The 22,573-nt window shown below is 39.1% G+C and overlaps 1 protein-coding gene across 2 annotated transcripts in view; it reads left to right on the forward strand.

Annotated features, from left to right (window-relative positions):
* Positions 1–22,278, forward strand: part of necab3 (N-terminal EF-hand calcium binding protein 3) — a 29,302-nt gene extending 7,024 nt beyond the window's left edge. Inside the window, exons 3-13 of one of the 2 annotated variants that reach the window (XM_058632825.1) lie at positions 4,194–4,302; positions 5,395–5,420; positions 7,638–7,735; positions 9,408–9,544; positions 11,264–11,385; positions 13,347–13,426; positions 15,738–15,791; positions 16,219–16,331; positions 16,890–16,967; positions 17,897–17,988; positions 20,929–22,278. In XM_058632825.1, coding sequence (XP_058488808.1) covers positions 4,194–4,302; positions 5,395–5,420; positions 7,638–7,735; positions 9,408–9,544; positions 11,264–11,385; positions 13,347–13,426; positions 15,738–15,791; positions 16,219–16,331; positions 16,890–16,967; positions 17,897–17,988; positions 20,929–20,957 — 938 coding nt within the window. In that variant the 3' untranslated portion in view covers positions 20,958–22,278. The remainder of the gene's footprint in view (positions 1–4,193; positions 4,303–5,394; positions 5,421–7,637; positions 7,736–9,407; positions 9,545–11,263; positions 11,386–13,346; positions 13,427–15,737; positions 15,792–16,218; positions 16,332–16,889; positions 16,968–17,896; positions 17,989–20,928) is intronic. The other variant, XM_058632826.1, reaches the window with a different exon arrangement.
* Positions 22,279–22,573: the final 295 nt, after the last annotated feature.

Raw genomic sequence — 22,573 nt, forward strand, 5'->3', positions numbered from 1 at the left:
AGTATACGGTACTACACGGGATTTTATAGGCCGGACTCGCTAATAGTAGTCGCTTTTGATGCTGTGATGCATTTGTGGGAATTTATAAACCACTTACTGTAGGAGAAGCCGCAACGGGACAGACCTTTTGAGAGATAAGAGTGTGGCCTACTTTGTGCCCTATTTCCCCACTTGCTCATGTGGCTCTTGTTTACACTGATCAACGGAGCACACCCTGTTCAGACTGCCTTTTTTTTTGTTTTGGAAACTAAAACTAAAATGTCCGATTTGTCTGCCTCAGTGTTAGAAGAACATTTTAACTTAGCTGTTCAGTGGAGGATATTACATGGACTCTTTGTCTCTATGTAGTCTCAAAGTATTCATGTCTTTCTGTATTGTGTCACAAGCTATGTATAGTTTATGAAATGTATAATGAAATATGAAAAAATAGTAATAAGTCAGTTCAGTTTTTAGTCTTTTTAAAATTTTATTTTAAATATCGGTTACTCTTAAATCCAGTGAACAGCATTTGACTATGCATTTATTCACCAGGCTGCTCATTGTGGTCTCATCTTCCAGCAATGGCTGCTGTTATATCACATCCTGTCCTTCACAATAACATGAGAGTAACAGTGCTTCATAAGTTATGGATACAATATAGGTCTAAATGTGTACATTGGAGAATTTAATGGTTATGAGGAACTGTTTAAATTGTAACCAGCAGGTTTGGGTCTGGAAGCTGAGTGATGCAAACAAATCAGTGCAGAATAAATAAAGTGAACAAAAACAACAGTAACAAATGATCATTTGTCACTGAGGTTCTTAGACGTGTGCTGGACGTTCTTAAAATAGTGTAAATCTAAAAGGTACTTCGTCTTAATTTAGTCTTTGGTGCTTGGACATGGGGGGGAAATCAAAGCTGAGCGCTTCTGCTTTTAGAGCAGCAGCAGCAGTAGCATGAAAACAAGTCCAGACACTGGTGGAGATGGTGGTCGGTGACCTGGTGAGACTGATGAAGCTTGAAGAATGACGGTTCAGATGAGACTGCGAAGACTCGGTAGCTAAGGGGAGGGGGAGGATCCACATGACAGCAGATCCCCCACAGTAAATGATCTGCCAAGTCATCAAAAGTGAAAGAGAGGAAGGAAAGTGGAAATGAGAAGAAAACTGAAAAGCACAAGACTTGTAAGATAACAAACACATAATCCTCCCTTCTGATGCTTTCGATGCCATCTGTCATCGTCATCATCATCCCTTCAGGACATTTGAGTCTAAAAGCATGATTGATGTTTGACTTGATGTAAGACAAATGCACACAGTTCTGTTTGTTTTTTTTTTTTTTTTTTTACAAAATATACCTAGTGTCTTTTTAAACAAATTCATATGTGGAAACAAACCTAACTCTCGGCTAATATGGATTTAATCAAAGCACACAGCTTTATCCAGACCTTGATGTAACTAACAAAGAGCATAGTAGTGATAATGATGTTGTGACTTTATTTTAACTCACTGCAGATTCAGGGAGAAATGTACTATTTCAGTTTATTTAACACATGTAATGATTAATCAGTGGCTCACACAATCCCCAGAATGCAGAGTAAGAAAAATCAGCTCAGGCTTTTCTTTTCATCATAAATCACAGGGGCCACAACTGAGTCGCCATGATCATATTATACGATTGTACATATCTGCAAACAGCAGATGCGTGTATGTGTGTGTGTGTGTGTGTGTGTGTGTGTGTGAGAGAGAGCTAATTGTGGTTCGGTTTGGGAACAAAAGGCACCTGGTTAGGGCTCTGAAAAGGATGATTTTTCCTCAGATCGTCAGCCTCCTCTCCATAAAAACACAGACGTTTGGTCTTGAACTGTGGTCTGCTGCACAGTGGATGTGTTGCTATGTTACACGCTGCTGCTGCTGCTGCCACCAGCTCCTCTTCCTCTTGGTATGAATTATGATTTACTGATATGACACATATGAAATCATTTGACAAGATCACAGATTCATTTCTGTGTGCAATGTAATTGTTCCCATGGTTTGCATAATGATAGAATATAAAAATAGTTTTTCTTTCTCAGCCAAGCTGAGGGCTGTATTTTTGGAGGTCACTCTGTTTGCCTGATGTTTAACCCAGAAGTGTCAAAGTGGAGACTGCCAGTGCTCATCATCGGCCCAAATTGTCACCTCAGAGCATAAATGCTGCCTGTTTCACTTTGCTCCCAAAATATAGGAAGCTGTCCAAACACATTAATTCAATACAACACTGTGAAAAGAGACATAGATGTGTGGCGAGTGGTTTAGCGTTGCAAGTTAAATGTTACCGTTGCAGTGACAAGAATGCATAAATGTAGCTTTCTGAAAAATATCTCATATAAAACCTGTGCTAAAATGAAATGGCCTTCACTGTAGGAGGAGAATAATTCTCGCTTTGACGGCCTCTGCTGAAACATGCACATTTATTTAAACAAGAAAGTAAATAGTGAATAGTGAAGTTCTGTGCTTAGCCAAAGGATTTTATGTAGCTCTGCATACCAATGGGCCAACGAAATGTGTCAAAGAAAACGTATTTATTCATTTTTTTAATTTGCGTGTTTATTTCTGTGGCAGTACACTTTTTTATATTCACAATACCAAATAACAAGTGACAGGGGAAAGCAGATAGAGAGTGGCAGGAAGTTCAAAAGACTTCTAAAGTAGCGAGTGCTAGGAGTTGTCTATTGCATATTACACATGCAAAGAGTTATGTTGTGTAATATGCATATTGACAGCATATTATGCATTCAGGCCAGAGGTAATTACAAAGAGGCTCCAGCTGAACAGATGGTCTTCAAGCTCACCCTTGATTTTTCAGCCATGCTGAGTCAGCCGTCTAGATCTCTGTGGCATATTAAGCTGCTCTCAGTTTACCTCTCATTTTAGGGTCAGTCATTGGGCAGATGACTCTGTTGGTACATGGAGCCAAAAGACAAAGGATTTACAAGTCAGGGTTAAATGACAGAAGAGTGACAGCTCCTATATTGGTGGAAGGTGTAACTGTTGGAACTTCACAAGTAATCGAGTCCAGGACGGGCTCAACATGATGATGACTTGGACTCTTGATTCTGCCGCTGACTGCATTCGCATTCGGACAGTTAAATATGAGGACACTGACATTTTTGACAGATTTTTTCGTCTCAGGCCAGATTAATCTGGCACACAGTACTGAAATGTTGCTATATCACAGTAATACTGCAACAATGCTGCTACAGTAATGCTGTAACATTACCAGCATGTGCAAGTTATGTGAAACTGTCTGTGCAAAAGTGCAGAAGTGTGGCTACTATTCTATTCTCTATTCTCACGTTACCCCTAAACATCCATTGCATACACATATTTTAAACAGGAAATAAATCTCTGAAATTGAGGTAGTTGTGTCAATCATGTTTGACGTCAACCTTTTTCCTTAGTGTAATTATTCGTATATGTCCACCTGTCCATTTGTTCATTTTGATCTGTCAAACAGTCACTGAAAACCAACTCCGACCAACATGCGTGTGACTGCCTGAGTCTGTTATGACACACAGTGTTCTCCACATATATCAAATCTGTTGGTCTGGACTCTCGCTGGGGTTTAAAACAACTATCATCACTTTCTCTGTGGAAGAATAACTGCTGATCTCTCTGTGGAATTGCCAGCAGACAGATTGATAGTTGGCTCACAAAGAAGCACTTCTTCACTGAGGACAACCAAGCTGTTTATCTTCTGCCATTGATTTTTTTCTTTCTTTCTGAGTATTGTCTGTCATAACGAGCTGTACTTATTGCTAACCAGTGAAATATGACAGCCTGCTGACATTATGTGCTATCATCCATTTTTCTGCAGAATGTTTGCTGTGGATGAGGACATAACACATTTTTTGTCCTGATCTATGCAAAGTGTACATGCTTGAAAATAGACATAGTCACAGGATCTGCAGGTGAAGCCAGTGTGGCCATCAGGATGCACTTGTAAATCTGCTAGTAAAATAACCCCAATTCTTATTCTTATTTGATTTACTCCTAAGGAGTTTATGGTCTTAATCATGGTTTAAGGCCTTCATCAATACAGCACAATGTCCATTTTGTCAATTATTGTACAATTCAGAGTGAAATAGATGAAAGCCCCCAGCATGTTTTGGGGAGTGTAATTTGACGTAATCTTAGTAATCTTTTGAAATAACACTTCATCTGTGTTTCAGATGATGGCAAGCTGTCATTTGAAGAGTTCAATGCCTACTTTGCGGATGGAATCCTGACCACGGAGGAGCTGCAGGAGCTTTTCCACTCCATAGATGGCCGACAAAATAAGTAGGTCATTTTTTTTTTTTTTGCTTGAATTTGTCTCTTTTATTTATCACATTAGCATGTTTTTTTTCCTTCCAGTGCTGTAGTAAAACTACTTGGCAACAGTACTAAACCTGTGCCTTTTGTACTCACACCAGCATACAAAATACTGAACAGCAAGTGTTTTCAGCTTAAAGGCACAGGGAATGTGTTCCTTCAAAGTAGTAGTAATTTACAGGGTAAATGCTTCACAGCTGAAGGGAGTTCATCAGTAAAAAATAAGCCCTTCACCCCCCACTCAAGCAGGCTGAATTAATGTTTACCCGCTTTCTTTGGACATAAAGCACTGCTGACTACAGCAGCCACTTCAAAACTTACTCCTCGAAATTGCAAGTGAAGAAATCAGCCTCAGGGAAAAGCTGCTGAAATCACTGGTCTGTAGAGGACGTGTAACTCACAGCAGCCACAGAGGGTAAAAGAAATCTCCCTGAAGTTGTTTGTGAAATGTTTACAATTTTTACCTCTTTTCTTTCTTTTTTTTTTTAAAGCCAATTGTCTTATTATTTCTATTGTACACGTAAGTAAGACAGATCATAGAAACCACTATATAGGGTCATAAAATAGAGCTTACCAGCATAAATAAATCAATATAGACACAACTACAATATATATTTATGTTTATAATGTGTTGGTAGTTCTCTAATCAGACGGTGAAGAATAGCATAAACCGATGTGTCATCTCGTTAAAGTATTTTCTTGGAAAGTGTCCGTTGTGGAAGATGTGTGAGTCTATTTACCACTACTGTAAATAAATAAATATAAATATAAAATCAATGAATAAATAACACAACATAAAGCACATTTCAGCGTCCATCATTTTAATTTCTGCCACGACACAACAGAGTAGCAATTCCAATGTTTTTACAGCATTGACAGTATCGTGCAAATGTCCAGAAATATTGTAAGTGTTTTGGAAGAGTGCAGAGCAATCATTTTGTCTCAATGATTGTCTCCCTTGAGCAATTGCTAAAATATGCATCATGTCTTTGAATTTCTTTATTTTACATCATCAAGGCATTTTAGCCCCTTTATCTTCCCTTGTTCTCTTTCCTGCAGCAATCTGGACACTGGCAAGCTTTCAGGTTGGTGGGAGAGTTTTTTGTTTAATGATTTATATTAATGCGTCACAGTACCTTTTTTTTCCCTCTTCGGCTGCTCCCAATTTTTGATTTGGCATAGATGTTCCTATTCTAAGGCAACCTCTTTTCCACCAGAATACACAGTGGCAGGATATCAGGCAATATTGGGGTTAAGTGTGTCTTTCTCACACAGGGAGCTGAGGATCAATCCAATACCACTTTTTGGATCCATAATGTGTATCTTTAAGTTCTCATCCATGTCCATGGTAATGCTCGACCACATTTTAGATTCTATTACACAATGAATAATAAAACTGAACCTTGACTAAAAATATATAAATCGGGACATTAAAATGCATCAGAAAAAGAAAAAAAAGTAAAGTAAAATAGTCTGTTTATTTTCCAGTGAAGGGTTTTATCGTATCAGCGTTTTATCCACACAGAAACAGCATTGTTGGAGTGATGGAACGCTATTTTTGGAAAAATGGGTCTCAGGGTGGGAATTTTCAAAACACCACTTGTGTTTTCATGTCGTCAAACTAATATTTTGTCTTTCCCTTGTCCTCTGGTGTTTTTGTTCCTCTGTTTCTGTGATTGTACACATTGTAATGTATACTTATTCAAATTAGAGCTGAAACAATTACTTGATTAATCGATTACTAAATTAATCGTTGTCTATTTTGATAATCGATTCATCGGTTTGAAGCTTTTTTCATCATTAAAACAAGATTTCTGATTGTTTCAGTTTCTTAAATGTGAATAAAATACGTCATTTCTTTTCTCCATATAACAAAGAAATCATTGAATTGTGAAAAGTGACTCATTTTGGTTTGTGGACAAAACAAGACATTCGAGAACATCATCATTTCCACTGATCAAACTTTGTTTTAGCATTTTCTGACATTTTATGAACTAAATGATTACTCGATTAATCGTGAAAATAATCGACAGATTAATTGATTACGAAAATAATTTTTATTTGCAGCTCTAATTCAAAAAAGCTTTATGTGCATGTGCGTCTTCTTCTCTTGTTTTGGTGTGTTTCTATAGCAGCGCTACAGCGCCACATACGGGATGACTATTTGTATTACAGTGTTCCCAGTCATTTTGACTGGGAACTGGTCTAGTGTGGGTGAAGACGTTTCCTGAAACAGTACAGTGTTAAAAACGACAAAGAAAGAGATAGTTTACATTTGTTCTGTTTCTGTGTGGACAGGACCTTAGATATGCTGACAGATACAGATGATAGTGGTTATTGTGTGGCAGTGTTAGGCTGCTGTGTCCCCATCTTTGTGCTATAAGCGAACATGCTGCTCTGCAAGTGTTAGAGTGGCATTAGAGCAAACAACCAACACATTCTGTCCTGTATTCGTCATATTGTGTGGTAGTCTAAAGTCTGCAGCTTGCAGCTTTCAACCTTGTAATCTGTAAATATGACAAGAAAATCTGTCTACTGACCCATATTTTTTTATCATCTTTAAAAATGTACGTGTCTGTCAGATGACCTAAATAAAAGAGAGAAAGAGAAATAGGGCTGAGACCTGTAAATACCAGTCGTACCCAGAATAAAACTCATGCATCATTTATTTAAAGGGAATGGTAACTTTTCCATCTGCTGTCAAAACACGGCGACTGTTTTCCATGAAAGAAAGTTCCTCTTATCTCAGATTTTGTTGTCCGGGAACTTCAATCTCGGTAAAAGGAGTGGCAAAGATGCGCTGATCCATTAACCTTAAGTACAGCTGCTGCCTGTTTCAAACTTTTTAAATAACAAGTTTGAAGTCTTATAAATCCTGTTTTCCCAAGCTGTTTCTGTGATTAACTTTAACCTAAACAAATATATATATTTTTTTAAATTTTCCCACTTGGGCAGATGACTTAATTTACAACATAAATAAGTGTATCTGGGATTTTTTAATACTATTTATTTGTACTGGTATGTATCCTAACTGCATGCAGACACTAATGAGCTTCTGTTTTAACACTAGATTATTAAAATATAATTAAAATAACAGTGTTGTTTTAATGGCATGGTAGGCTTTGAATGTGATCAGCATTCAAGCATGTAAAAATCCTTAAAGCCACACTGTTTTTAGTTGTCACTGTCTGTCATAATAATTGTAATTGATCATCGCGTCATCAACAATTTTGTCTCAAACTCGAAAGTTTTAATTGTTGTAACATTTCAGTGACTCTGACTTGTTTCCTGTTCACTGTCAGATTATTTTGCTCAGCACCTGGGGGAGTATCTGAACGTGCTTTCAGCTCTGGAGAGTCTGAATGTTGCCATTTTAAAGGCAATGGATAAAACTAAAGAGGTAAGGGAAGTCACACACACACACACACACGCACAGGGCTGCAAGATGGCTGTAGAATTGTGCCAGAGATTTCTTTCCTCTCCACTGTTGCCAAATGCTAAGAACTGCCGGGCTTCTCTATCAATCTATAAAGGGAAAGGTTTCCACCTTATTATATGTGGAGTGCCTGGAGATAATGTATGTTGTGATCATCCCGCTAAACTTAACAATGAAAATGGATTTGGTACACAGTGTGAAAGAAAACATGGGGTGTGCGCAGATGGAGCCACTGCTACACCAAAGTCTCCTAAACCGATGAGCAAACAGAAGAACCAAAGCTAACGATAAAGAGGATAAGATAAGATGATAGGATTGACTTTATTACATCTGCCGAGGAGGTTATATTTTCTGCCGTCATGAAAAAGAAGATGCATTTGGGTGAAATATTTTGGCAATTATGGCCTGAAGGAAAAACTATTTTTTTTTGTATACAGTTGTTTAAATTGTGAGATAAGGAAGTGTATTGACACTGTGGGAATAACAGAATGTATACACGATTGCACAGACAGGCAGAAAACGATGCACGATAAAGGAAACATTTATGATGTATGATGTTGGTATCATTCATTTCCACACTCTCCTTTTTAGTGGACTAAAGTCAACACCGGTCACAGTTTGAAACATCATTAAATGTTATTTTTCTTTAATCTTCTGTGAACATAGTTGTCCTCTCTGCAGTCTCACGTTCATCTGCTATTCCTTGTGTTTATCATTATCCTCAAGGTTTCTTCTGCAAACATTTCCCACAATGCTTTATTTAACTAGTTGAAATAACAACCTTGAATGAGGGATTTGAATTTTAATAGAAGAGCAATGTTTTCCTCTTCTTTTTTTTCCCTTTTTTTAAACTTGAGAGAGATGTGTCCTGAATAATAATGCACCCTGTCTTAATTAGATCACCTTGCTCCTCTGCTCCGGCACTTCAAAGCTACCAGTGGGAAAACCATAAAGGATTGTACAGTCTCGAGTGGGCTGCTGTAGTTTGTCACAGAGTGATCTGGGCTGAGAATCCTGATGCATTCTCAGTGGAATCTTCTAATGCTCTAAACTTCTTTCCTCTTCGACGTATGCGTGACTGAATAATGTGGGTTCAGAGGGTTAATTAGCCGCACAGTTAGCCAGTAACTCTATTTGTTATAGCAAAGTGATCGAGTTATCTCTAATCTCTTTGGGCGCCTGGACGTGGCCTTAGATGCATCTGCTTCTGCTTTTTATTTGGACAGCCTAAAGAAAACCGTGTCCCTAACTTTAACCTGACTACAACTCAACTCTTGGCCCTAAACTCTATGCCTCATTAGGACCAGGTTTACTGGCCCTGACAAGGTCAGCGTTAATGTCAGAAAAGAAGTACACGCACACAAAAGCTGTTTGCCAGTGTCAAGGGCAAGACATCAAGCCCTTTATGAGGTTAACTGTGTGTATTTGTGTGTGTGGATATTTGATCGCGTAAGCAGCAGAGAGTTCATAAGCACTGGTGTGTATCTGGCCCTGCACTAAGTGTCTTAACCTTTCTTCTGGACACTTGATCTTGTGTTTGTTTACCATTGACTGTTCTCTCTCTCTCTCTCTCTCTCTCTCTCTCTCTCTCTCTCTCTCTCTCTCTCTCTCTCTCCCCCATCTCTCTCTCCCTCAGGAGTACCAGGGTTCCAGTGTGTTGGGCCAGTTCGTCACCAGGTTCATGCTCAGAGAGACGTCCAGTCAGCTCCACTCTCTGCAGCGGTCACTGCAGTGTGCCATGGAGGCTGTAGAAGAGCAGAGCAGCCCTGAACAGTTAGTATCGTCAGTTAGTACAGACAGTATATCACACTGTCTGTACTGTGAGTGACTTTATACATAACAATCACAACAACAGCAAAATGGATGAGTAGTAATATTAATAATAATAATTGAAAAACACTAAAACATCACATGAGGGCAAGTCTGTATAAATGGTTTTAAAGAAGTGATTTAAAAGAGTCCACTTCATCTTACTATCGTCTGATGATCTTTCCAGAACCTTAATCACAAGCTTTTATATCTTCATTACATATTACAACACATATTACAAACACTTACTGTATATATGCAGTAGTGTTTTAGTTGCTTTATCTTGAAAATAAGTAGGTTTGAGATGATGTTAATCATTATCCTTTGTCATCATTGTGATTTTCCATTTGATTCTGTGAAGAAGATACAAGCTCATTTCAGGAGATGTGAGGTTGTAAGACTGATGGACTGAGTTGCCACCTGGCGACATCTCCTTTAAACCTGAAATAGTCAAAATCATCAAAGCACAAACTAAATATACTATACTCTATGTTATTCATTCAAAGTGGTACAGTAGAACATTGAACCTTATCAACAATCTATGCATTGAAATCATCTCAAACACTTCTACATTGGATCAGCTAATCTGGTCTGATCAGTTTGTTACTGTTTGTTGACTTGCAGCTGGTTTGCCTGTTACACTGTGTGTGTGTGTGTATCAGAGCTCAGCGGCGCTCACCTTGTTCTCCTCGCTCCCCCCCCCCCCCCCCCCAGTGCCACTCTGGCATTATTGAAAATAATGGAGCGATTATAGTCAAGGTGAATTATTGAAAGGGGACTGGGGAAGGAGCAAAGATGATAAGGTTGTCACTGAAATACAGAACGAATGAGTCACAGAGAAAGGAAGAAAGCAAAGAAAGATGATGGCGCAGGAACGTCTATACGGCGGTGAATAACAATAACAGCAATAATAATAGATTGTTCAAACCTGCAGCGACTGGAAGGAGGAAGGAGGAAGGAGGAGTGCGTGAGACTTGGGTGGAGTAGAAATAGACGTATATTGAGTTTGCATCAAATAGCTACCGTACTTCTCTGGGCTTTGCCTCCCTGCAGTGGATTTGTGGCTGTTGCAGTGGCCTTTGGGTTCCAGGCTGTTCTCAGCGTGAGAACCTCCCAGCAATGCGCTCCCTGTGCAGTAACAGTGTGATGCCGCACACACACACACACACACACACAGAGAGACACAGGCAAACACATCTCAGTTATACAAACATAGACAGAACAAGTATTTGCCAGTGTGAAGGGCAGGACATCAAGTGTGTGTGTGTGAATATTTGAGTGTGTAAGCAGAGCGTTAATAAGCACTGGTGTGTATGAGGCCCTTGACGAAGTGTTTTCACCTTCCTTCTGGACACTGTGTTTATTTCTAGGTCCTCTCTCTCTCTCACGTCTTCTCGTTTTCTCTCTCGCTGTCTCTCTCGCATCAGACATTAACCTATCTCAGTTTCTCATGTGAATCAATTATTAATGCATCCGTCCTATCTTCACTCCCAGCACTCTGTTGCCGCTCCCACCTTAGATTAATCCACGTCCTTCTTCTCCATTCCCCCGTGTGACTCCCTGTATGTGTCAAATCTTCTCTCCATATTTCTTTCCTTCCCTTTCCCCCCCTGACGTCTTTGACAGTTGCTGTCTTTCTCTCTAACGTTTGTCTCCCCTGGGTATTAAACGCTGTCATGGCAGGAGAGAGGTAAAGGCACCCGAGTTGACAGCAGTACAGAGGAACGGCAGACGATGTGGTCGGAGGATCCATAACAATCTGTGCATGTCCCCATCAGATCCCCGTTCTGGCATTTTGACCACAAGTAAGTGAAGTTATTATATTAACGCATATTAACGCTTTTAATTTGAATTTAAAAAAGCTGCAGATGAAGGAATATCTATATATATTCTTTATGGACGCTTCAGAGATTGTCCTCCTGTACAAAAAAGAAGCTTTTATATGACACAGTTAGTGTTGAGGCTCATCTATGTTGCCTTTATGGAAAGAGATACTGTACGTGCATTTTCACTAGAGGGCAGTGCACAGGCGACATGGCAGTGGGTGCCATGTTGAGTGTAAGAAGACCCGTGTTTGAGCCCCGGTTGGAGCAAGGGCCTTTCTGCATGTTCTCCCCGTGTGTGCGTGGGTTTTTTACCAGGTTCTCCAGTTTCCTCCCACATTAGGTGAATTGGACACTCGAAATTGACAAATTGGGTGCTCAAAATATAACAATAGGACCATTTACAACTACTACTCTTGCAATTAACACAACACTTAGTTCACGTCATGGCTCTTCAGATCTGGACCACATCTGAACAAAGTGTGCTTTGGTGCCATCCACCATCCTCATTGTGTTCTGTGTTCATTTTGCCTGGACTATTGGCTATAAAGATTTCCCCAGAATGACTACAGTTCAGAAATAGTGTGTGAATAATGTCTTTTATTGCAGGGGTCTCAAAGTGGCGGCCCCGGGGGCCACATGTGGCCCTGCAATCGATTTCATGTGGCCCTCCAAAGAATATCAAGTTGTAACGAGTCATTTCTATCTGTTTTTATTTTTAAATGAATAGATTCATTTTGCATCATAAATATGTTTTTTTTTATTGTTGCATATTAAAACAACCACTTATATTTTGAAATGAGCCAATCCAATCCAACTTTATTTGTAAAGCACTTCAAAACAAACACAGTGGACCAAAGTGCTGTACAGAATAATGGATAAAAGAAAAAAAAGAAAAGCCCACACGAGGCAATAGAGTGCATATAAGAAAATATAAGTTTTTTTTTTTTTTACTTGACTGGCCCCCGACTGACCAGACGAGAACGTCAGTGGCCCACAGGTCATTTGAGTTTGAGACCCCTGTTTTAGTGGCTTTCATGTTTATGAGAAGAGCAAAAGAGTGATGAAGTCATTAAGGACAAGGTTAAAGTGGATGGATGGAAGACAGAACAGAGATAAATAGTAAGCATTGTGACCTCTACAGGTGAAATGATTGTTGTTGAAGTGGTTGTTTGTAGACTGGGGGAGTAAGATAGTCACAGCGAGGTAAAATATACCTTAAATAGTACATAGTTCTGCTCATAATCTACAGTCACGTTTGTAAAAGCACTACCAGGTAAATGTAATAGTCGCACAATAAAGTTGCAGATGATTTGAAACATAAATATGTAAGCAAAGGCTTTGTCTGAGAGTGTGTGTATGAAATAAAACAAATGGGTTTGTATTCACGCCAAAGCATTTACATGTGAGTAATGAGAAAACATCAGACATTTGGGCAATTGTTCAACACACCAGTGATTCTCATCACTCTCACTTGTGTTGTGCGCATAATTGCAGCATGCAGATGGCAAACATTCCCTAAAGGCTTTTCACAGCTACAAAGATCCTATTGACATGTTTCTAATGAAGTGTATTTCATGTGGAGTTTCAGTTTTTCCATCACCAGTATTGATAAACTAAACTTCTCAAAGTGAGCTTTCTTTAAAAGATTTAAAAGAAGAACTTTCAACATTCAGCTATTTGTCGAATGTGGTTATAATGAGAAACCCATTTGTAATCAAGATTCTCTGTCACCGGAGGCTTTTTCTTTTCTGAAATTTTCAAACTTTTGATTTTTCACAGAATAGAATTTGTACCTTTTTTACAGAGAATAAAACACCGCATCAGCCTGCGTATGCTTTTTTCTTGCCCTAGAAAACATGAAATGATGAAACACAAAGCTGAAACTCTCGGCTGTGATCTAACTCGTGTATTTCCAGTAATTTTGTGTTGTGTTATCTCAGGCGCTGGCGTGGAAGATGGAGACAAGTGGTGTTCCCAAATCAACAGGCTGCAGCAACTTCTGGATAAACTGGAGTGTCAGGTATGAAATGATTCTTGGATGGATAATTGTGGACAGCAATGTATGCCTGCAATTTATGCCTGTACATAGTTTTCATATTTTTGGACTATCATGTTTTTGGACTTTGAGACAAAAACACAAACAAGTTTTATGTATAATGTGTTTTACACTGTTCACATTTCAAATTTAACACACAAAAGTCCAGTGTTCATGTACAACTACATTGTTTTTGTTTTTCTTCCTTTTAAAATGTTAATTCACTATTTTAACATTAAAAACATTATAAATAACTTCCAGATATTGAACGTTATTCTGCAAAAATGGGCAAAAGCACTTACTCACAGACCTTTTATGATTAAAATAAGCAAAAAAATGTGTTAAGTATGTATACAAATAACCCGGATACTTAAAAAAACAGACTAGTATAAAATAGGTGTAAAATAAGTGTCTCATGTCTGACACTGAACGATAATTTTAAGTTCTTATAGTTTTAACATCGTGAATTAATTTTGCAAGTGCACTTTAAGTCTCAAGACAAAAAAGTAGCTTAGCAACACATTGGCTCCTGGGGGCGCTTTCGATCGATTCGGGTCGTGTCCTTCTGTTTGTGTTTTCCCAATTATTTTATAGTTGTACCGTTGGCATTTAACTTTAATTTCGACAGATGCACTAATCAATAGTTCCACATTTTCAAATGAAGCTGAGTTCTTGAAAAAGAAACTTCCAAACGTCTCCACAGAGCTTTAACATTGAGACACACACACACACACACACACACACTACAAAGTTCTATGAATATGAATCAACTGAAAAGTAATTGACTTAATCTAATAAGGGGGCAGCTAAATTGATTGGGCATTTTCATGTTTTAAAAACATTTTAGATGTTAAATGGCTCACGACAAATTATGCAGAGGGTAGAAGAAATATGTGTCATTTGTTTTTGGGGAAATGGGATGAAGAGTAATGAGGGGAACGTGAGTGGGCTGCACAAACAGCTCTGCAGACAAGAAAAAACCCTGGAAACTGGGGCTACTTTCATACAATCACTGGTGTCGTCTTTTTTAATGTATAAAGTGGTCTGGAACTAGTGGTCAGCGTCATGCTATAAGGATTAATGTCATCCTCTAGGGTCAAACTCAAATGACCTGGGGGTCAATGAAGTAAAAAAAAGTAGCGAGTGGGCAATATGAGCTCACACCTATAACCCAATATCTTATCATGATATCACAATAAAAGCATTTGTGATGATATTTCCTGTTCCCAGAATATTTTCACAGTAAAAATTCTTGTTTTGATATGGAATGATGTACGCTTCAGAATAAAATACACAGTAATGATGCAAAATAAGTCTATCTCTAATTATTAAAAAATGGATCTAATCTAAAATGAAGTCAATAATGACGTGGACAACTGTCATTAAAACACCAAACAAGTTGGTCACCAACACAAAAGGAGGTCGCTCTAGGGCATTTTACAATCAGCTGTGCTTAATATGACACGTTTTACATATTTAATCATTTAGATTTTGGTTGTATTTGCGTCATGTAAATAAGATATACTATATAAACTATAAGAATGACTCCATGCTGACTTGCATGTCTCGACGCCTCATTCACACTCTGCTGCCACATCATATTCTTTCCCCCCCTGTTCATTCTGAGATTCTCATCGTTTGACATTTAGTCTCTCTCCTACTTTCCCTCCCATTCTTAACATTGGTCTATCAACGCGATTCATAACCAGCAGGATTTCCACAGCACACCATCCATCCACCACACCACCGCTGCACTCGTGCGCTCTTACACACTCATACACTCCTCGCGCCTTTCTCTGCTTTCTCAAATCCAACAGAATGAGTTTTCTGCCGCAAAGGTTATGTTGACTTTGTATACACACACACGCACACACACACACACACACACCTGAAGGCAGAAAGCTCCTTCTGTGTTATTACATTTTCTGCTTTTCTCTCTTCGTAACGTTGTACCGTCATAGGTTATTCACACCCCGGGGAAAAGGTTGCAAATTTCTGGGTTACATGTTTTCTAGTTGTTATCTTTAAAAGTGCATTTGTAACCTATACTACCTTGTGACTAACTAAATCACATCATTCTGTCATGCTCCTGTTTTTGCATGAATGGGTCTCCCTGTTATTATGTGCGAGCTGTGCTGTGCACTGGCCTTTGAAATAGATTAAATCCACACGATCGAATCACACGACGGCAGGGAAAAAACATTACAATTAAAACATTTTCATGTTGTATACTGACTAGGCAGACTATTTTGTTCTTTCATGTCCAGAGAGTGTAAAGCGTGTCTTCTTATTTTAGAGTCCCAAGTTGGAGCCACTGAAGGAGGACACACTGACCAGCACATACAAGTCTGTAAGTCCCCACGGATTTCACGATTTCATCACCAGGCTCACAGTCTCAGTCCAACATTTTGCAGCAATAATAAAGTCAGTGTCTGTTTATAAAAAAAGTGAGTTGAAACAGAAGGATTTACATAAAAAAACAGTTTACCTCCCTCTCAATTTCTTTGAGCGTTTTTGAACGAGCTTACCAAAATAGAACCTTCAGAAAAAAAGACGTAATCCCCAAGAGAGAAGGAGCTGAGTGTTCTGATATACTCTGAAGACCTTGATTAGGACAACACAATTATTATGATGTAAATGTAGTGTTAATATTCTTTAGTCATTTCCTTATTTATATCATGAATTTTGAATAAGAAAAAAAAGGTTCCCAAATACACGCAGATTCATGTCTCCTCTGATCTCTTTCCTCTCTCTGTCTCTTGTTTTGCCACCAAAAGAACATCCTGCTGGTTCAGAGGCAGATGTCTGTGACGGATGACGATGCGGACAAGTTCCCCAAAGTTCTGAAAAGCTACGTCGATGCCACTTCAGTCCACTCTGACAACCTGCAGTGAGTGCTTGATTTCAGACACAGCCATAGTGTAACTCATCGTCACTGTGCCAGGCTCTGCTGCTGAGGCAGCTCCTTGAGTCGTGAGGCAACAGTGAAGCACTAAATGAATGAATGGGGAAATTAGTGTTTTCTCATCAACGTTCACGTGATATTGTATCAGATTTATACAGTATGTATGGAAGAGTATTAGGGCCACATGTAAAAAAAAATGAAATAAAGAAAAGAAAAAATTTGATTTTCTCAGAAAATCTGACTTTAATCTCAGAATTCTGACTTCAATCTCAAAAGGTTTTTTTTCCTCATAATTAAAGTCTGAGAGTCTTAATTCTGACTTTGATCTCAGAATTCATGCTGTTTTATATATTTTTTTTCTTTCTTTCTCCTGATACTTGATGAGTCCACTTTATTAATTCTTGGTGGTGCTGTTGGTCTACGTTCAAACTTACATCTTTGTGTCTCTCAAAAGAGTCAAACTTTTCCTGAGCGCAGACTCTCTTTGTCTTTGTCTTTCCTCTTCTTGCCCCGCTCTGCTTGTCTTCTCCGTCCTGCTGTCAGCGTGTCCGTTCAGAAGCTCCTGGGAAAGTCGTGTTACATAATGTATGAGTTCTGGCAAGACCACATCTCCTGGATGAGGTCAGTATGGCGTGTGTGTGTGTGTGTGTGTGTGTATGTGTGTGAGAGACAGAGACAGAGACAGATGGGCCATCTGCTAATCTTTACCAGTGGGAAATATTTCCATCAAAAAGTAAAGCAGCGCCAAACAGTCAGTGCCAATATGTGACACATATACAAACACACACATATACAAACATGCTTGTGTCTTTTTATAGTTGTGAAGACTGTCAAAGACATAAAGCCCCTCTCCCAAGCTGTATTTCATGTTTGTTTTTTGTCTCTCTCTCTCTATGTCCTGAGCTCCTCCTGTCCGCACAGACAGATACATGCATTCATTCATTGTCTACCACTTTATCCTCCACATGAGGGGCACGGAGCCAATAATAATGAGCCAATCCCAGTTGACATAGAGTGAAGGGTGGCGTTACACCCTGGACAGGTCGCCAGTCCATCTCAGGGCAAACACACAGAGACAAACAACCATTCACACCTATGGAGTGTCCAATTCTCTGCATGTTTTTGGTCTGTAGGAGGGAAACCGGAGTACGGACAGATGCACTTCTTAGATTGTATGAGACCAAATGCAAGCTTCACTCTGCCCATATCAACTATTTAACTTTTATGACCTCATTTCCTTTTCTAGCTCTTACCCTAAAGTGTTAACTTGGCCATTCACACACAGATAAGATAAGAGGAGACGGGTTGAATGAGCCACTCTACCCCCCCGATGCACAGCCACCCTCACAGTGTAGCCCACTCTGAATGTAAAAATATATGAATTGACCTTTTGTCATGTTTTGCACACAGATAAATGTGACATTAGCTGTCATTTCTAAATTCAGAATATGTCCCAACTATAAACAATATTATATTCATGTACTGGTGGGGTGGATACAAACCTTTAACTTCCTCTTCCCACTCCTCACCTTTGTTTTCTGTCTTCACAGCTACCTGCAGTCCAACAGCAGTAAAGATTTCCAGCGCTGTGTCATTGACATGTTAGAGGAAGCTGAGGTGGTGTCCACGATGTTGCTCCCAGGTTCGTATTTGTGTGTATCACTGAGTAAATTCATATAACAGTTAAATATTACAACTAATATATGCCTAAAGCCTCACAGGTCATTTTCAAAGTTTAAAGTAAATGTTAGTGTCTTGTCATGTTGACACGTTTCCTTTCGATGTGAAATTCTGTAGAAAATGTCACCGTTTTTCACAGCAGTGAGGATTCTGGCATTTTTGATTTTGTCCTTGGTGTGTTTTGCATGTGACTCATGAGTCACTCATGATAGTGGACAGATGGACGGTAGTCTTAGTGATAGTGTGGTATTGAAAACACTACAGAGGAGTTGCACAATCTGTATATTACAATTAAAATTAAATGTCTTTTATTTACCTAAGGATCTGGTCATATCTGTTTTTGTAGGGATGCAATAATTACAGTTAGGCCACAGTTCAATAAGTACCTTGGTTGTTTTGGTCATGGTTTTCGGTTCGGTTCGGTTTGGTTTTAACTGTCCAGGACATTTTCATTTTTAATCATTTTAGGTTAATTTCACAGGAATAATATGGGGTTAAGGACCCAAAAAGGACAGCATACTGAAAGGGTCAATATTATTCCAACAATTGTAGCATCCCTTTATCCATCCATTCATATTCTAACGCATAATCCAAAGGGCGAAAGGCAGAGGGTGCACACTGGACACAGGTCGCCAGTCCTTGCAGGGTCAACACACAGAGACAAACAACCATTCGCTCTCAGAGTCACACCTCCAGTCCATTTAGAGCAGGGGTGTCAAACTCAAATGACCTGGGGGCCAATGAGCATCTAGGCTGGTCAAGCGGGGGCCGACATAGAGGAAAAAAAGTGGAAAAAACAACTATTTAGTAGCCGGTGGGCAATATAAGATCTTCATTATGATATTAGACAGAATTGTAAAGTTAAAGTGCTTGTTTTGATATAAAATGATTCAAATGAAAACATATTTATGATGCAAAAAAACGGAGAATTAAATTGAAAATTTAGCAAACAATGACGAGGATAATTGTGATTAAAACAATACATTGAATGTAATACATTTAATAAAGCAATGATTACAACTGAATGTCTTTTTTACTATTATAAATTGGCAAATTGGTTGTGTTTCCATTACAATATAGTACCTCCTCAACGTGGGCGGAGTCATGAAACTGCTGTGACTTTGTTTTACACGCGACACACACACACACAAACGAGTGACTAGTGACTTGTAAAGCAGCTGTTTTCATTAGAATCAGTTAATTCCAAATATGTGTTCAGTACTTCCTGCATGACCAGAGCACAGACACAGACAGGTACTGAAAAAGGAAAAAGGAAACGGGGCTAAAGGAAACGGGGCCAGTGCTATGTGGCCAAGCATCCCTACATATCTATGTCATTGATGGAGTGTTCTATATGTACATGCTACAAACATATGTGTCACCTTAAACTGCAGACTTTGATGTGTGGTCATTTATGTTCACACATCATCCTAACACTCAGGGCAGTGTCCATAGTTGAATGTTGAATGTTGAAACATACTAAAGATAGACATTCACTGTGCTGCTGCAAGTGTTTTGTTTCTGCAGAAATAAAAGTGAGGATACTTTTCTCTGAACACTCTGGGTTACAGTGTGTCAACACAAAATTAAGAAAAATTTGCCAGTGCTGGCACACGTTAGATGTGTTTATTAGGTTATATCCCACACACACACACACACAGAAAGGAGCTGCTTGTTCTTGGCAGAATATGCGACATCTGACGCACATAAGTTTGTTTACATCATCAGCTCATTGACCCCCCCCCCCCAGCAGGAGGAGTGTCATGAATCACTGCCACTGCAGCCCAGGCAACAATCACGACTTTATTCTCCCATTTTGATATTTGATTAATTTGCTGCGGATCTCCAAATGTGACTCAGAAAGCAGTAGGCTAGCATTAATTATTATTTCAGCCTCTTTTGCGTACATTGCAGATGGAGTCTCAGCTGTGTGGGCGGCGTGATTTGTAACTGTTGCTAGGTTACCGTACATGGGTGTTTACTTCCGCGTCTGTGACTCACATGTACAGTGTGTACGTACGTCGACTATTTCAGAGTTTAGGCTGCGAGTACAGGGGTCGGGCATGAGAAAAGCAGGTATATTACCATGTAGCACAGACAGGGGTCCACTCAGGAGATCGGCTAATTGTCGACGCCCCCAAAATCTCTGAAAACACTCCTTAGTACGGACAATTCCATGTTGGGAAAACAGAGTTTGGCAGAAAAACAACAAAACAAAAATAAAGTAAAAGAATGATGAAAGGGATTCATTGTGTGTGTGTGTGTGTGTGTGTGTGTGTGTGTGTGTGTTTAAGATCCAGTAGTGCTGTGCCTCAAAGCCCAGTCCTAATGAGGCCAATTGTCATTTTTCAAGCATAGTGTGACTTTCCACAGTGAATGGGGGACAGTGCGGTTTCCTAGTAAGGACATTTACAGTATCTAATATAACATTTTGTCAATAGATCAGTTTATTAGTTGTGCAAATCTTTGAACTGTGGGAGGAAGCACACATGGGGAGAACATGCAAACTCCATGCAGAAAGGTCCTTTTTCCGACCGGGTCGTGAACCCGGGTCTTCTTGCTGCAAAAGCAAAGAGTGCTAACCACTACACACGTGGCCCTCATGTTAGAAAAATAATAGAAAAATAAACGGGCACTAACTGTCCCTGACAACTGCCTCCATTTATTTCTTTTTCTTGGTGAAGCTTTGCACCAACTGAAATGTGTTTCACGGTTCGTTCATTTCCTCCTAGATGTGATTATAACCATACTCCATGATTCTCTGTCTCTGGTTAAAAGTATTGCAAAATAGGTGCAAACAGGTGCTCGATATAATCTAAATAGTGACTTTATTTGTTTGCACGTTCAGTTTTTTGTGAGGTTTCCTAACAATTTCTCTGTGTACGTTTGTTTTTCCCCTCAGCTTCTTGGTGGATCATGACCAACAACTAATGACCAGGATGTCACATCCCTACTGCCTACACTGTCACATGGACAAAGGCACACTGGCACTGCGACTCACCCACCCCCACACAAACACACACACACACACACACATATATCAACACACATGCACGCATTCACAGAGTAGAATTCAAAAGACATCCACGTTTGTTTGAAACCAACCGGAGACAGAGAGAGAGAGTGGCGTCACCCAGCTTTTTTCTCCCCAGCAGCATCTGTTATTATTCCTCTGTCTTCTGTCACTGCTCATTACTGTGCCGCTTATATCGAGTGACTGATGCTCTGAATGCTAGTTGTTTATTATTATCATTATTATTATTATTAGTATGATTATTATGATTGTTTTAACCCTTTAACACCAAGCGCACTTTGCTTTACTGTAATTACGTGACAGTTTGCATCTTTCTTACAAGAGAGGAGAGAAAATAAGTTTCCATTTATTGGCCTGTTTTTGCACATTGAGACAAAGTCTCAAACAAATGTTACTTTAAAGATGTTTTACATTGTTCAAATTTCAAATTTAAACACACAAAATCTGGTGTTTTCGTGTACAACTACGGTGTTTTTTGTCAATGCAACTTTTAGTTTAGTGTTAATACACAATTTTAACATGCAGTAATTTGTAAATAGTTATTCTGGAAAAATGGGCAAAAGCACGTAGTGACAGGACATTTTCTGGCCCTTTAATGGTTAAGATCAGCAAAACATTTGAGGCTGAGGTGTTAAAGGGTCGAGTTGTTACTTCTCACTTGCGCTTTGTCCAATTTTTCACTTCCCCTCTTGTTTGTGTCCAAAAAGACACTCGTATAAGCTGTGATTGGGGGACCGGCACAAGTACAAAGCATTCCTTAGAATAAAAGCTGTATATAAAATGTAAAATACTGTATTGATTGTTTTTCCTTACCCTCATGTGCACATGAATGCCAAAAAAAAGAGCTGTTATTATAAAAGCAACAACAATGCTCTGCGGCGTCTCTCTACAGCATCGCTAGACACAGTGTAGTGGTCATTTATTCAGTCACCTCTCCTCATTCTTCAGCATGAGACGAATTCGTCTTTGTCTCAGATGTAACAGTATCTCTTAATTAAAGCGAGGGCGGGGATATATAAATGTATCACTACCGTTATAAAGCTATTATGTCATGTATTCGTTTTGATCACAGTAGATCAAACCTTCTGTCTGTACGTAGTTGGGACTCGGATGTATTTATATGATGTTGTGTTTTGGTAATGAGCAACTGTAAACCAGACAGAAGAGCAACTATTAAACGTCAATAAAGCTACGGATGGTTAGTTTTGACAAGTGAAACGTGCCTTTGGATTCTTTCTTTCTTTCTTTCTTTCTTTCTTCCTTTCTTGACACAACACTGTTTATTATTGTTGTTTCCATGGTCTCATGTTGTGCACGTGTGTATATAGTCACAATGACGGAGTGATAAATAATGCAATAACAATATAGATCACAATATAACAAAGGGTCAGCGTACAGTCGTGTGCAAAGGTTTAGGGGTGAACAGAAAGAATGCTTTCACCAACATAAATTCAATTTTTATCAATTTAGTGAGCTGTAGAAAGTATCTAGTAAGTATACTTGCATACAGTTT

This window comes from Solea solea, chromosome 6, assembly GCF_958295425.1.
Source record: "Solea solea chromosome 6, fSolSol10.1, whole genome shotgun sequence".
NCBI classification, from domain to species: Eukaryota; Metazoa; Chordata; class Actinopteri; order Pleuronectiformes; family Soleidae; genus Solea; species Solea solea.